Raw genomic sequence first — 13,436 nt, forward strand, 5'->3', positions numbered from 1 at the left:
GCCATTGTAGACGGACCTTAAGAAGTCTCGACAGCCTCGAAGCGAAAAATAACGAGGAGGATGTGTTGCATTACTTAGGTTATATTTTTTTTTTAAATCTTACCAACTTCGATCGCGCGTTTTCGTTTCTCATATTAAAATCTGTCTGGACGCGCGTTTGTGCGGCGTGGACGCATCGTAGACGCAGGCGCCTAGCTGCCCAGTGCATTTATAACCAAGATAGATCTATTGATTAAACATGTCTTCAGACAATTCTGTTATTTCGAACGACGCTAACATTCGAATAAAGATAGAACCTGGCACGTCAGAATCAGAATCCAGCATGTCAGAACCCAGCACATCCGAATTACCGTCGACGTCGCTTTCAGAGAAGGTGAAAAGCATTAAAATGGAACCAGGTTTACCCACCACCACACAGAGGTTGATATCCTACCGGCTACCACGAGACCTAACACTAGGTGGAAATATTAAGGTTGAAAGACCAAAGAAAGTGTATACGCCAAATCTCAATGTGCAAAGGAATAAAAAGAAAGAGTAAGTTATTAATTAACTTGTGACACAGCACAGATTCTAAAGGTAATTTAATTTCAGCGATCCAATGATCTCGGTCAAAACTGAACTGGTGAAACCGAAAAACAGTGATCGTGGAAGAGAACGAGGGAAGGGAGACAGGGGACGTGGAAGAGGAGATAAAGGAAATCTAATACAGGTAATGTTAATATTCTAAATATTCAGAAGGGTTCTTCGTTTACGTGTAAAATATAATCTACATCCACGTATATATAATGTACGTTTTATATATCATCGATGTAAACAATCTATGAATCTTGTTGAATTGAAACTTATGTTCTTTGTCGGTGCATTAGATTACACTAAGCTTCTATTTCGCTTATGTATTTTTATTTATCAATACTAAATGGATATATTTAATTACTTTTTTCTGTAATGTGTTATTCAATTTATAATAATAATTTATGTATTTTACATTGCTTATAGTGTTTATATGATGAAAAAAATTCGCTTAAACTTAACATAAACAATACATAAACATTCCATTATTTGTAGTACGTAATAGTACAAATAACTATCTCAACTTATAAACCTCTATTTTATTATCTTCGAATTTTATTCTTAAGTCTTCAATTTACGTTTTAATTTAATAATTTAATAAATCGTAAGATTATTCTATATATAATGTTTCTAGTCTGTTGGCATATGGTCAGAAGGAATCTATGTAACACCTACCGTTAGAAAGAGTGAAGGTTCTAGAGCTTCTAGTAGCACAGTAAGTGCTGCAAAATATCTGGAGAAACCAAAAATAAATATAAATAAAATTACTAAAGTAGAAGACAGAAGATTACAAAATCTGTTAAGAGATGATTTTATTGACGATGATGTTCCGGAAATTGATGAAAAAATGTGTCCTCTCACGCTACCAAGAATTAAAAAAGATATACATGATATGATCGATAAGATCGATAAGAAACCGGTCATTTCGGAAAATGGTGAAGGTAAGTGTATAATATTCTCTGTAGTATAATATTTTCTTTGGTAATTTTATTAAGTTAAATAATTTTTTTTTCTTTCATAGTCATAAATGAAGAAAAAAGCAGGCAAGACAAAAAGGAAGCATTTACTATTTCTCAAATAATCGAAAACAAGACTAATTCTTATACATTGATACAAGTAAGGATATCATCAGGGTTGGTAACGTTACCTTATAAAAATAACTCGTTACCGTTACCGTTCTTTTTCCTAAAAAGTAACTCGTTATCGTTACTCGTTATTGATTTGCAAAAGTAACTCGTTACCGTTACCGTTTTTCAAAACGTAACGAGTCGTTACTTTTTCGTTACTTTCTTTTCTTGACACTAATAGAATATTATAGTATTTTCATTGTGCGCACTCAGTGCACATTGAAGCCGTTGTACACAACTCTAAATGTAAAAATGAGATATCTCAATTGATGAAGTGCCTAAAATATATTTTATCAAATTGCATAATAAAATGTATTGAAGATTTCGCGGTTTAGCTCGTTTCTATATTTTTATTAATCATACATCTTTACGTCGATTGTACAGCGGCTTTAAAGTGCACTGAATGTGCACTAGTTCTGCCAATAAAAAACGCCATTATATACGTAATTAAATTCCTGCGGTAAATACAAAAAAGATGTCAGAATTCTATTTTTTAGTAGAGAAATAAAACTCAAAAACTGATAAATGTATATACGCTCTAGTTACGATTAAAACTTTTATGTAAATAGAAATAGAGTAACGATAAAAGTAACTAGTGAAATCGTTACCATTACCCCAAAAATGTAACTGCGTTATCAGAACGTTACTCAGAAGAAAATGTAACGTCGTTACCCAATCGTTACCGAAAAAAGTAACTTGTAACGGTAACGACGTTACAAGTAACGCGTTACTTGCCAACCCTGGATATCATGTAATTCATTATAATCATTACTTAATTTAATAATTGATCAACAGTTTCCAGAATCTTTGCCAGGTCTGGAATCCAGTAGAGAAGAAGCAGGATCGAAACAATCAAATAATTCAAATACTCGTAGTGAGAATGACAATAAAGCAAAAACTGAATTTTGTACTTTGAATAATTTAAAAAGTGGTCTCTTAGGCAAACTCGAGATTTTGAGGTCTGGTAAAGCGAGATTACGTCTCGGCGAAATGAGTTTTTTCGTCGACATTGGAGCGCAGCAACGTTTTCAACAAGTATAAAATTATATTTTTATGACTTATAATTTAAAGTATACAATACTGTTACAATCTTCAATAATTAATTACTTTACAGGACCTTTTAGCTGTAAAAATAGATGCTGCATCACAAACCGGTGATCTTATCAATCTTGGTCCAGTGAACAATAAATTAATTTGTTCCCCAGACTTTGAATCTGTATTAAAACATTCATAAGAAATTCTGTAAATATATCATCTTTAATAAAATGTTTATATAAAAGGATGTTCAATTGAAGGATATTCGTAAACAATACATATAATGCGATTATAATTTTTAATACTTCTATATTTTTTATACTAGCAAATTACGTAAATTATTAAATAAATTACATTACGTCTGCAAATTCGGTATGGCGATTCTGATGTCTAGGAGAAATTAGGAGTCACTGTAAAACAGAAACGATTATATCATTTGGGAACACATAGTTTTTGCAAATGGGTTTTCGATTGTTCTTCGACTTGTACAAGTTGCTGTAACATTGTCATTCAAGTGTACTATATTTATTATTATCTAAACACTGTAATGAAAACTAAGCTTTATACAAATTAATTCAAATGAATCGCTGTGTATACGAGTCCTAATTTCACTTGAACTTAGGAACTAAAAAAAATGTATGATATTTTCCATCGGATTCTTCAAACCATGTAAAATCTTTACATTATATCAGTATATATGAATATTCGTATCAATATGAATAAGTACACTCTGTACACTGATACGAGAAAATGAGTCATCACGTAATTATGGCAAATCTTAATGAAATGTGAAGAGAATATCAATTTCATATATATATAAATATATATTTATCAATTATATAAATAGATATAATCATAAATACATATTTATAATTATATATATATATATATCATATGTATATATCATATAATTGTTTTTTTTTAATATATTTATGTGAACTACTTCACAGTGTGAATGCCATTTGATCTTGTTCCGAAGGGATTGAGTGATAAGAATCCAATTATTGATAAGAAACGAAAGATATTCATATTCATAATACAATTAAAATGCTTTGCGATAAAGAGATACATGCATGACACATTTTCGAAGATCGTATATTAACCTCAATCACTTCGTTCAATGCTATGTCCCTTTTTCATTGATTTTAATGCCTTCTCCCGAAGTTTCTTTTCCAGTTCTTCAGTATTACCTTCACTTACATCAGATTCATCTGAATCCGCGACTTTCTTCTTTTTGTGTTTTCTGTGCTTCTTATGTTTCTTGTGTTTCTTGTGCTTCTTCTCTTTCTTTTTTTTCTTCTCTTCGACTTCACTTTCCTAAAAAAGTATCAAAGCTCAATTAATAAACGATCGAAGATAATAAATTTGTTGTAATTTTGTCTATAAAGTCGTTACCTCCGATTCACTAGTGCTGGTTTTTGTCTTTTTCTTACGCTTCTTCTTCACCTTTTCATCGTCCGAACTATCGTCAACTTTTCTTTTCTTCTTCAAATCTTTATCTCCAGGATCGTCATCTTCTGAGCTGGAATCTCGTTTCGATTTCTTTGATTTTGATTTAGAATCCTCTTCACTTGTCGAATCTTTTCTGGACTTTCGTGATCTAGATTTTTCATCATCGGATGAGGTATCTCTTCTCTTTTTCATTTTTTTAGGTTCTTCATCGGAACTAGAGTCTTTCTTCGATTTTCGAGATCTCGATCTGTCATCTTCGTTTCTACCTCTTTTAGATTTTTGTTCTTCTTCACCCGAAGAAGAATCTTTTCGTGATCTTTTTGATTTTTTTAATTCTTCTTCCGTTTCCTTTCTTGAACGCTTTCGCGAGTCATTTTCGGCAATTTCACGTTTTCTAGTATCCTTTCTATCCTTATTACGATCATCCATTGAATCTATAATAAAAATTATTTATAAAATTACTATACATTTATTATTTATATGCAAATTATATATTTATAAATTATAACATGCCAATTATTTATATTTGATATGAAAAACTTACCGGTTCGGCTAGTATCTCTAACTTTCTTATTTTTATCTGAATGCTTTCTGTCATCCTCAGAGTCCGAACTGGATCCAGCTTTGCTCTTATCAGATTTATCTTCATCCGTCGAAGTTTTCTTAGATTTCTTCGATTTTTCTGTCTTTTTCACTTTTCTCTTACCTGTAAAATAAATTTATAAAAGAGAAAAACATTAACATATTTATTATATGTTATTAGCTATAATTAAAATGTATTTTTTACCTTCACCATCACTATCCTCACTATCTGTAGAGCCATCGTGCTTTTCTCTTTTTGTTTTTTTAGCCATTTCTACAGGTTTCTTGGATGGAAGTTCCAATTGCTTTTGAGTAGATTTTTTATCTTCTGTTACTAATTTTGTCGATTTTAAAGACTTTTCATCCTTCTTTAGAGGGAAAGCATCTCCAGTGGTAAAATTCATTTCTCCAGTCTTCGTTGTTGGTGATTCGTCCTTAGTGTCCTCTCTGGAAGTAAAATATACACACAATCATAGTAATTAAAATTTTAATTATGCAAATATCTTGCAACATACTTAATCGTCTGTTTAATTTTAGCTACTGCCACGATGTCTTCGGTCTTCTTAAATGGCGAAGGTGTACGCGACAAACTCTTCGAGAACTTGAAAACATAGAAAAAAATAGAACTTTTATAAAAGAGAGTAACTTAACAATATTTTCTTTTATATTATCAATATATATTATCAATACAAATATTGAATGTTTTTATTAATCTATGTGATAAGTAAATAATTAATGGATTTATTAAACTTACTCTGTGTCTGGTAACAGGAAGTGAAGTAACTTGAATTTTTTTGGGAGAAACACTAGGCTCGGGCTTTTTCACAGCGACAAGTTCTATCTTCTTAATTTCCTTTTCTGGACGCTTAGTAGGTTCTTCTTTCACCGTTTTCTCTTTCTCCTTCTTCTTGGCATCGTCCGCGTGTTCACGTTCTTTTTCTCGCTTCTCTTGTGGCGGTTTGCGTTCGATCGATTTCCTGCAAACAGAGCACAAGCACGTTTTTTGTAGAACATTATTCAACAAACATAGATACACCACGACCAAGTATCCATCGATTGCAGACTCCGTGAAAGTATCGTGTTCAAAGTGAAAATTTCACTCACCTAAGTGACTCGTCCTCATTGCTAGAGGAACTACTCTCGCTACTTTCCGAGCTACTTGATTTAGACCGGCCATTTCGCAATTCTTTTCGCGATCCTGTATCAGGCGGTCTTTTAGTTTTCTCATCCACTTTCCTGTCCTTTGCCTTATCCTTGGTACCCTTCGAACGATCAGGAGACCGCTTCTCGTCTCTCGAACGATCCACCGATGATCTTTGGTCCTTGGATCTCGATCTACGATCCTTAGATCTAGATCGACGATCCTTATCCCGTCGTTCTCTGGAGCGATCCCGTCTACTTGATCTGTCGCGTGAGGAAGATCTATCATACCTGCTCGATCGATCCCGTCCATCCGGCGAACGTCGGCTTCCACGTCGATCAGGTGAACGGCGCCTATCGCGTCTCTCCGATGACCGTCTTCGACGATCTAGTGATCTCCTGCGACGCCTGTCTTCAGGACTCGGTGACCTACGACGATATCTCGCCGGACTTCTGCGTGGGGGACTGCTAGAACAATTTCTCGTGCACACAATGCAAAGATAAATTTATTTGATATACAAAAGAATACCAACCTGCGCCTATTAAGCGGTCTGCGCACCGAAGGTGGTCGCATGCTGCGGCTGCCGCTGTATCGGTCCAATCTCTCTCGTTCCCTCTCCCTTTCGCGATCTCGATCCCGCCTCCTGTCGCGATCCCGGTCCAATGATCTTCTAAAAGATGAAAGGCATCGAAAATTCACACAAATTTTCGATTTCCTTACTAAACTTTTTGTGGTACGATTGTGGTAGATATATACCGCGAACAATATTACATTGTAATATTTACTGCACTTGATTTGGCGCAAAGAATACAACTGTGTCTCTTGATAATACAAGCAAAGTTGTAATACATATACACAAATAATTATATAAATAAGTATATAAATATATATCTTTTAGATAACTCTTCTTTTACAATTGAAAATTAAATTTATCATCAAAAATTTATAAATCTTACCTTCGATTCCTATCTCGTGATCTATCGCGTGATCTATCTCGCGATCTATCTCGCGATCTATCTCGTGATCTATCTCGTGATCTATTTCTGTCTCTATCCTTAGATCGTCCTCTATCTTTACGTGGTGAAGGACTTCTTCGCTTAGGAGCTGATTTTCTTTCCCGACTAGAGTCGCTATCACTACCACTATCATCTTTGTTGGTTTTCCTGTAGGATCTCTTAGCTTGCACGCCATCCTTCTTCTTTCGTATCTCAAAGTCGCTCTTATCCTTTCCATCTTTGTCCACTTCTGATTCAGAGCTGCTGCTCGTACTACCGTTGCGTTTTCTATTGGAATCTGCATTGGTCTTCTGCTTCTCCGTAGATTTCGAGCGGGACTTGGATGATCTCGAATCACTCGAGACAGATCTCGATTTTCTCGACTTGCTTCTGTCCTCACTCTTGGATCGGGATTTCTTGGATCGCGATCGCGATCGTGATCGTGATCTTGGCGATTTGGATTTGCTTCGCTTGGACTTTGTACGGTCCTGCGAGCGCGATTTTGATCTCCTAGATTTAGATCGAGATCTTCTAGATCTTGATTTTGAACGAGATCGTCTCGACTTCGAAGCGGGTGATCGTGATCGACGTGTCTTTGAATCTCGGCTAGGTGACTTACTTCTAGATTTCTTTGAACGATTCGTTGGCGACTTAGATGCAGATCGCGATTTCCTTGCTGACTTGTCCACTGATTCCGGCGATGGTGTGCGATTATTTTTCTTCTTTCCATCAGCAATGCTCATCAACTTGGCTTGCAATCTTGATATTGCTACTGCGGCTTCCCTATGAAAAAAAAAAAACAAAATTAAAATAAACAAAATAAAATATATTTTAATACAACACATAAATATGATTTGTTACTTACGGTTTAGTTTTAACTGGCATCAAAGGTATAGCATTTTCTGGTTGCGGCGAATCTTCTCGTTCGATCTTAACGTCAGGCATATCTTTCCCGTTATCCTTCGAATTTTTATTCGGTGATCTTGAAACGGATCTTCTCTTACGACTCGATCGATCACGATCCCTATGTCGATCACGTGATCTGCTCCTTTTACTTCTATAAAAAAAAATAATAATGATAAGTAATATGACATATAACCATGCTCTTTGAAAGCTACTTTTCTTTTAATGATAATACCTGTCTCTATCGCGATCCCTACTTCGATCTCTTCTACGCTCCTTCGATGAGCCTCTATCTTTCTCCTCCTTCTTCACTTTACTATCAGCATCATCCTTTTCTTTTTCACGCTCCTTTTCTTTCTCTTTCTCTGCCAACGATGCTTGAAGCTTCTCTTGTTCTTCCTAATATATATTCGATATATTATAACATAATATAAACCAATATTGCTTATAAAATATTTTCTTACAACTAAATATAACTAAGTTAAAATTGATTTCTTCCATTTGGTTATATTCAACTGAACATTTCTGAATGTCAAAATATAGTAAAGCAATTGTTCGTTCATGTCTAACAAACTTCATACTTAAAAAAATAAATCTGTTCTTTGTCGTTGTATTGTTGAATTAGGCCTGTTCTTTTTGGCTAAACTTTTGCACTAGTTCATCTTTCTTTTTCTTTCCTCCTGAAGAGAAAAGAAAGAAAGATGAACTGGTGCAAAAGTTCAACTAAAAAGAACAGATCTATTGTATGGTATGTATGTACTAAAACTTTCTTGTTTTTCGTCAAACGTCAAATATATATATATATAGTTATATAATAGTTATATATATATAGTTATATAATTTTAAGAGCAACAAGTGTATATATACATATACTAATCTACAAAAAACAAACTTATAATGTAAAAATGTAATGAGGTAAACTCTATGGTGGAAGAAATAAGTATATTTGTTTTTCTACCATGATAAATTCTTTATATAAAATTGCATAATATATATATAGATACTAAATATAACTATCAAATCCTACAAATTATGATTATTCAAAAAGTAATATTACAATAAAATTTATCATGTTTCACATACAGTGAGAACAAAAAATATTCGTATAAGGAAATTTGTTATAAAAAAAGTCTTATTTGTAGGAAATAAACATTAATTAGCAATTTTACACAATGAATACATTCTGTTCTAACATAAATAAACGCTTCGCATGTATTCCTGATTTTAGAAGCTAAATTTCTCGATTGTACGAATACCTTTTGAATATCCAAACAATACAATTTTTAATTTTCGTTTATTTTTTAGATATATTTTCTATAATTAATATGCATCTTTTTGGTATATATATAATTTTAAGAAACATACAACCTATTTTATTCTTTATGAATAAATTGTTAATTACTCAACAAGAAATGAAATCAATTAAACATCGAATCAACGTCAAATTGGTGTTGAAATCATCGTATCTATATCGATTCGACATCAATTCGATAACTCATTTCTCGCTGGATAATATTTGTTTTTTTAAAATAAAATTTTTTTAAAAAACTTTGTATGAATACTTTTTGCACTCACTGTATATGAATGTATCGAACATCTGATAATATAAAAATTATATGCGATATTATCAGATAGTTATATTTAACATAATCATATCACGAGTGCTTAGGAGTCTTTTTGATATTTGATTATTACATAAAAGTGAAAATTGATAATTACCAAACGCTTTTTAATTTGATCTTTTTTTTGCTGTAAGAAAGCCTCGGGAATGCCCGTAACACTTTCTTGAGCTGAGACCAGGAGGTCCCATAATTCACCCATGAAAGAACGGGCATTCCTACCATTCAAGAAGCCTGTTAGGTTGATCTGCATTTTTCGGGGGTCAGGAAACTGTAAAATATACAATGTGCAAATTTATTTCTCCGTACATAATAACGAAAAATTTTTGTGCAGATTTTTCACGACAAAATAAAAATAATGAATTTAATTTTGACTGCAATTTTTAATTGATATAATCTCTATTCCTATTCTGTTATATGAACTGCTTTTCCCCCTCGAAAAAGCAGATATTTATCATTCTATATCTAAGCGTGCCTTACCACCAATGCTGCCGACCGCACTTTTTCGTACCTGCATTAAATAGTTATATGCTGAGGAGAAAAAAGAATTATGTTAAATGTATAAGTAGCAGAAAATAGACCGATACCTCGTCACCCTTCATTATCGATTTTAATATTTACACCGCTAAGGTGCGTGTGCTGAAACGAGAGAGAAGCCTGTATATATCGAATATCTGGCGAAAATGTCCGCCTGAAAATTGGAGATAATGTGGTATAAAAGGATCAACCTTTTCACCAACCTGTGGCAAAGAGTCAAACCATGTGTAGGGATACCTCCGGGCGCCGTTTTCGCCTCAATCATGCTGACGCGTGACCGACAGTACGTCCGGAAGAATATCGAAGTCCATCGCGAACTGAGTTTTGGTGGTAAGTAAGCGCCAGGTTGACGCTCGAGCTTGCTCTTGGCGTTCGACATTGGCGGTTCCAACGGAGAATCGTAGCTTGTGGCAGACGAAAGTTCCGAAGGGCCCAAATTGACACATGGATGCCACCTTGGGATGAGACGATCGGAGAAAACGATGCCATCGCGAAGTTGAAACTCCTTGGATGAACGAAAGCTGCGAAGCTTTCGAAATCTCGCGGCTCGCGACGATAAACTACCTCGGTTGAGGCAGTTACATGAATAGAAGTGATGCAGCTCCGTAGTAGGTGATTCGTAGACATCTGCAGGCTCATGTGAAGGACGCGAGACAGGAACACGACGTGATGAAAGTATCGCCTCCCGATGTCGATGATGTTGATGTTGTTGACGATGCGTAGTCATCATGGCGATGATCGGCAGCGGCGGCGACGTAACTGCTGAAGCTGAAGATTTGTCGGCAGTTCTAAGGTGACGTTGAGATACCAACTGCCACAGTTGACACTAGGGTTGACGGCTGATAGAAAGGCGGCCAATCGGATGTAGAGAGGAGCACATCCGAATGCCATTTGGACAAAAGGGTTGGGCCCCACCAACGGTCTCTACTTATACTAACGGGGAATTCAAACACATATGATAAAGACTGACTTTGCACAGTTCAATATGTGGCAGGATCAGCTACAAATCAGTTTTTTAACCTTTTTTTCTGTTTTTTTTTTGTCGAAAGTGGATATGCTTGGAAAGGGATACATAGGTTGATTAAAAACGAGGAACGATGAAACGTATTACTGTGGCGATGATACTTATGGAAATAAAAAAAAACAATGCGGCAAGTATGCCAAAAGGCTAAGAGAATATCTGCCTCATTGCTTTGTGTTATCCAAACTCTGCACAATGTGCCGAGTTTGGATAGTAAATTCTTGCTATTTGAAAACATCGTGCTGAAATAATGCATATTTATCGATTTCCTATAATGATGAGGGGAAAAAGCCAAGTGATTGCATTACTATATTTTACTGCTTTTTCACAAGTTGTGATACTAAAATTGTATCTCTTATAAAACCATCTCATTTCACTCGAAATTAAGTGCGACGCATCTCTTACCTTCTCCTCAAGCTGATTATACACAAACTCTACCACTACATCGTCTTCCATTCCCAGAATCTGGGTGATCTTTGTTGTAATCCATGGCTTAATCACATCAAGTTTCACTTTGCTCATATCCACCTATAACAAATATGTTAAAGGTTCGCGTTACCTTAATTTTAAATCAGAGATTAGTAGTTATATACAGATTCTTAATTTATATAACAATAATTATTATTAGAGTATTTTTCTAATAAAATTATACTTATATAAATTCGATATATATTCTAAATATACTGATACTCAGTATTAAAAATAAATATTTTATTATTAATATTGATATTGATTAAGAAGATTTAAATATTCAGATATCAATTAAAGATTCAAATATCATTTGTATAAAGATATTGATTAAAGATTCAAATATTATTCATATGAAGAAATAGCAAAATTAAGTACTTCAGTTATTTAACAAATTTTATTTTCGTAACATTTAATTTTTGTGTTAATTATCTTGCTAAACATTCTCGCAAATGTAAATTGATATCAACGGAACATTTATAAAGTAAATTAAAAAAATGATTTTGAAAAAATAAAAGATATCAATTACTTTTTGTGTCAATGAATCTCCAAATTTCATCTGCTTTAGAAGCTTCTTCTCCTTGTCGCTGAACCTGGTGTCCTGCGAAGCAGTCGTCCCCTGCAAAAAGGAGACAAACATGAAAGATAAAATCTCATATAAAAAAATATGTTTTTTGATATAGAGACTAGAAATAACAAATTATCAATCTCTAAAATATTTAACATTGCAGGATAATAAAAAATTTTATCACTCTTTGGCAAAATGTAGAGAAGACGCTAACGATTCCGACTTCATGATGGAAACTTTCCAATTTTCCTAATCCTTCGGAATTAGAAATTTTTCAAAGTAAAATCTTTTCGAAATTAAATAGGAATATCTTGCTAGCCACGTTTCTTGAAGCCTACTTTGGAAGGATTAAAACCTACTTTGGAAGGACTACTTTGGATTGATTAAACAACGAGTTAATCAGTCGCTTAATCGCTAAAATGAAAATTACGAAATATCTTTGGCATTTCGCTGAAAGAGGGTTCGAAAATTAGGTCAGAAAATAACGCGTCGATGACGCGAGCCCCTTACTGTGTACATCATCTTGGCAACGTGCAGCAGGGATCCAGATCTCGGCGAAGCGAGGTGCGCTCAATTGGTGAAACACCAGTCGACAGCTTGTCCTCTGTGACGAGAAACAAATAGGTTAAATCACATCCATGATGATCATTGACGAACGACGACGTTCAGGAGCGATACACGCGATTTTTCATGAACAATTACCTCGCTAAAAATCATACACGGACGCAAACTTGGCTCGATTTACTAATATGGCGTCGTGCCGTTTGATCGCTCGGATCATGCAACAGGAGCAGAGAGAAACAGAGAGATCATGTCGGCTTTTTTCCTGTTACCGTCGAAGTCGCCCGTACACTATCGCCAGTACATTCATTTTCGGTTTGGGAACTACGTGGCTACATCCATTTTCTGACCCAGTCGATAAAATCATAGCACAGAGAATTATGGGCAATCATGAGCGGTAATGTATGTACGATGATTTCGACGGAAACAGGAAAAAAGTCGGCATGACCTCTCTCTAGTTTCTTTCTGTCGCATATCATCGCATATTAAATCACGTGCTAAATTGCTTTAAAAAATATAACATAAATTATAATTTGTAGATCATTTAAACATTTTGTAAATATGTTTACTATTTGTAAATTGTTTTTTCAATTTGTCATCTGATATAAATAACAACTATTAATTCGTAAATTTGGATAAACTTCCGAAAATTGGATCCCTCCGATTTCGATAAAACTTTGCAAAAAGCTTCATTTTAGGTCAAAATGAAAGCTTAAAGGGATTTTCGGCGAGACTCCCAAAAAAGCTTTTTTAAAATAATTTTTTTTAAATAAAGTAGTAAAATGAATAAATATTTGCGCGCTCACGCGCGCGCTTGCGTGAGAGTCGTGCGCCCCAAGCAGGGGGGAGAGGTGGGG

At 34.4% G+C, this 13,436-nt stretch overlaps 2 protein-coding genes across 6 annotated transcripts; one reads left to right on the forward strand and one right to left on the reverse strand.

Moving 5' to 3' along the window:
- The first annotated feature begins 55 nt into the window (after positions 1-55).
- On the forward strand, positions 56-2,931 carry RpIIIC53 (RNA polymerase III subunit C53). The gene is made up of 6 exons (XM_018444275.1): positions 56-534; positions 592-709; positions 1,205-1,511; positions 1,592-1,686; positions 2,493-2,732; positions 2,812-2,931. The coding sequence occupies exons 1-6, from the start codon at positions 239-241 to the stop codon at positions 2,929-2,931; spliced, it is 1,176 nt and encodes a 391-aa protein (XP_018299777.1). The 5' UTR covers positions 56-238.
- Positions 2,932-3,051: 120 nt separating this feature from the next.
- On the reverse strand, positions 3,052-12,612 carry Srrm1 (Serine-arginine repetitive matrix 1). Of its 5 annotated transcripts, XM_018444271.1 has the most exons (16): positions 12,529-12,612; positions 11,980-12,069; positions 11,388-11,510; positions 9,525-9,695; positions 8,041-8,204; positions 7,768-7,959; positions 6,864-7,685; positions 6,440-6,577; positions 5,871-6,374; positions 5,521-5,743; positions 5,282-5,367; positions 4,972-5,213; positions 4,729-4,890; positions 4,128-4,618; positions 3,933-4,049; positions 3,052-3,142 (listed from the first exon to the last, which is right to left on the reverse strand). In XM_018444271.1, exons 1-16 carry the CDS (start codon positions 12,538-12,540, stop codon positions 3,140-3,142), a joined length of 3,540 nt encoding a protein of 1,179 aa, XP_018299773.1. In that variant the 5' UTR covers positions 12,541-12,612; the 3' UTR covers positions 3,052-3,139. The 5 variants fall into 5 exon arrangements, with proteins under 5 accessions (XP_018299773.1, XP_018299771.1, XP_018299775.1 ...); XM_018444269.1 differs by lacking the exon at positions 3,052-3,142 and having other exon boundaries at positions 3,690-4,049; positions 5,871-6,371; XM_018444273.1 differs by lacking the exon at positions 3,052-3,142 and having other exon boundaries at positions 3,690-4,049; positions 6,198-6,374.
- Positions 12,613-13,436: the final 824 nt, after the last annotated feature.

The sequence above is a fragment of the Mycetomoellerius zeteki genome, unplaced genomic scaffold (assembly GCF_001594055.1).
Source record: "Mycetomoellerius zeteki isolate Tzet28-1 unplaced genomic scaffold, Tzet1.0 scaffold149, whole genome shotgun sequence".
NCBI lineage: Eukaryota > Metazoa > Arthropoda > Insecta > Hymenoptera > Formicidae > Mycetomoellerius > Mycetomoellerius zeteki.

Bases quoted from the DNA above. Each gene is read 5' to 3' on its own strand.
- RpIIIC53 (XM_018444275.1), top strand. From the start codon at position 239: ATGTCTTCAGACAATTCTGTTATTTCGAACGACGCTAACATTCGAATA. The intron at 710-1,204 runs GTAATGTTAATA...TAATGTTTCTAG, and splicing joins ATAAAGGAAATCTAATACAG to TCTGTTGGCATATGGTCAGA. The intron at 1,512-1,591 runs GTAAGTGTATAA...TTTCTTTCATAG, and splicing joins CATTTCGGAAAATGGTGAAG to TCATAAATGAAGAAAAAAGC.
- Srrm1 (XM_018444268.1), bottom strand. The intron at 9,696-11,387 runs GTAAGAGATGCG...TATATTTTACAG, and splicing joins ATAATCAGCTTGAGGAGAAG to TTTCCTGACCCCCGAAAAAT. The intron at 4,050-4,127 runs GTAACGACTTTA...ATACTTTTTTAG, and splicing joins CCAGCACTAGTGAATCGGAG to GAAAGTGAAGTCGAAGAGAA.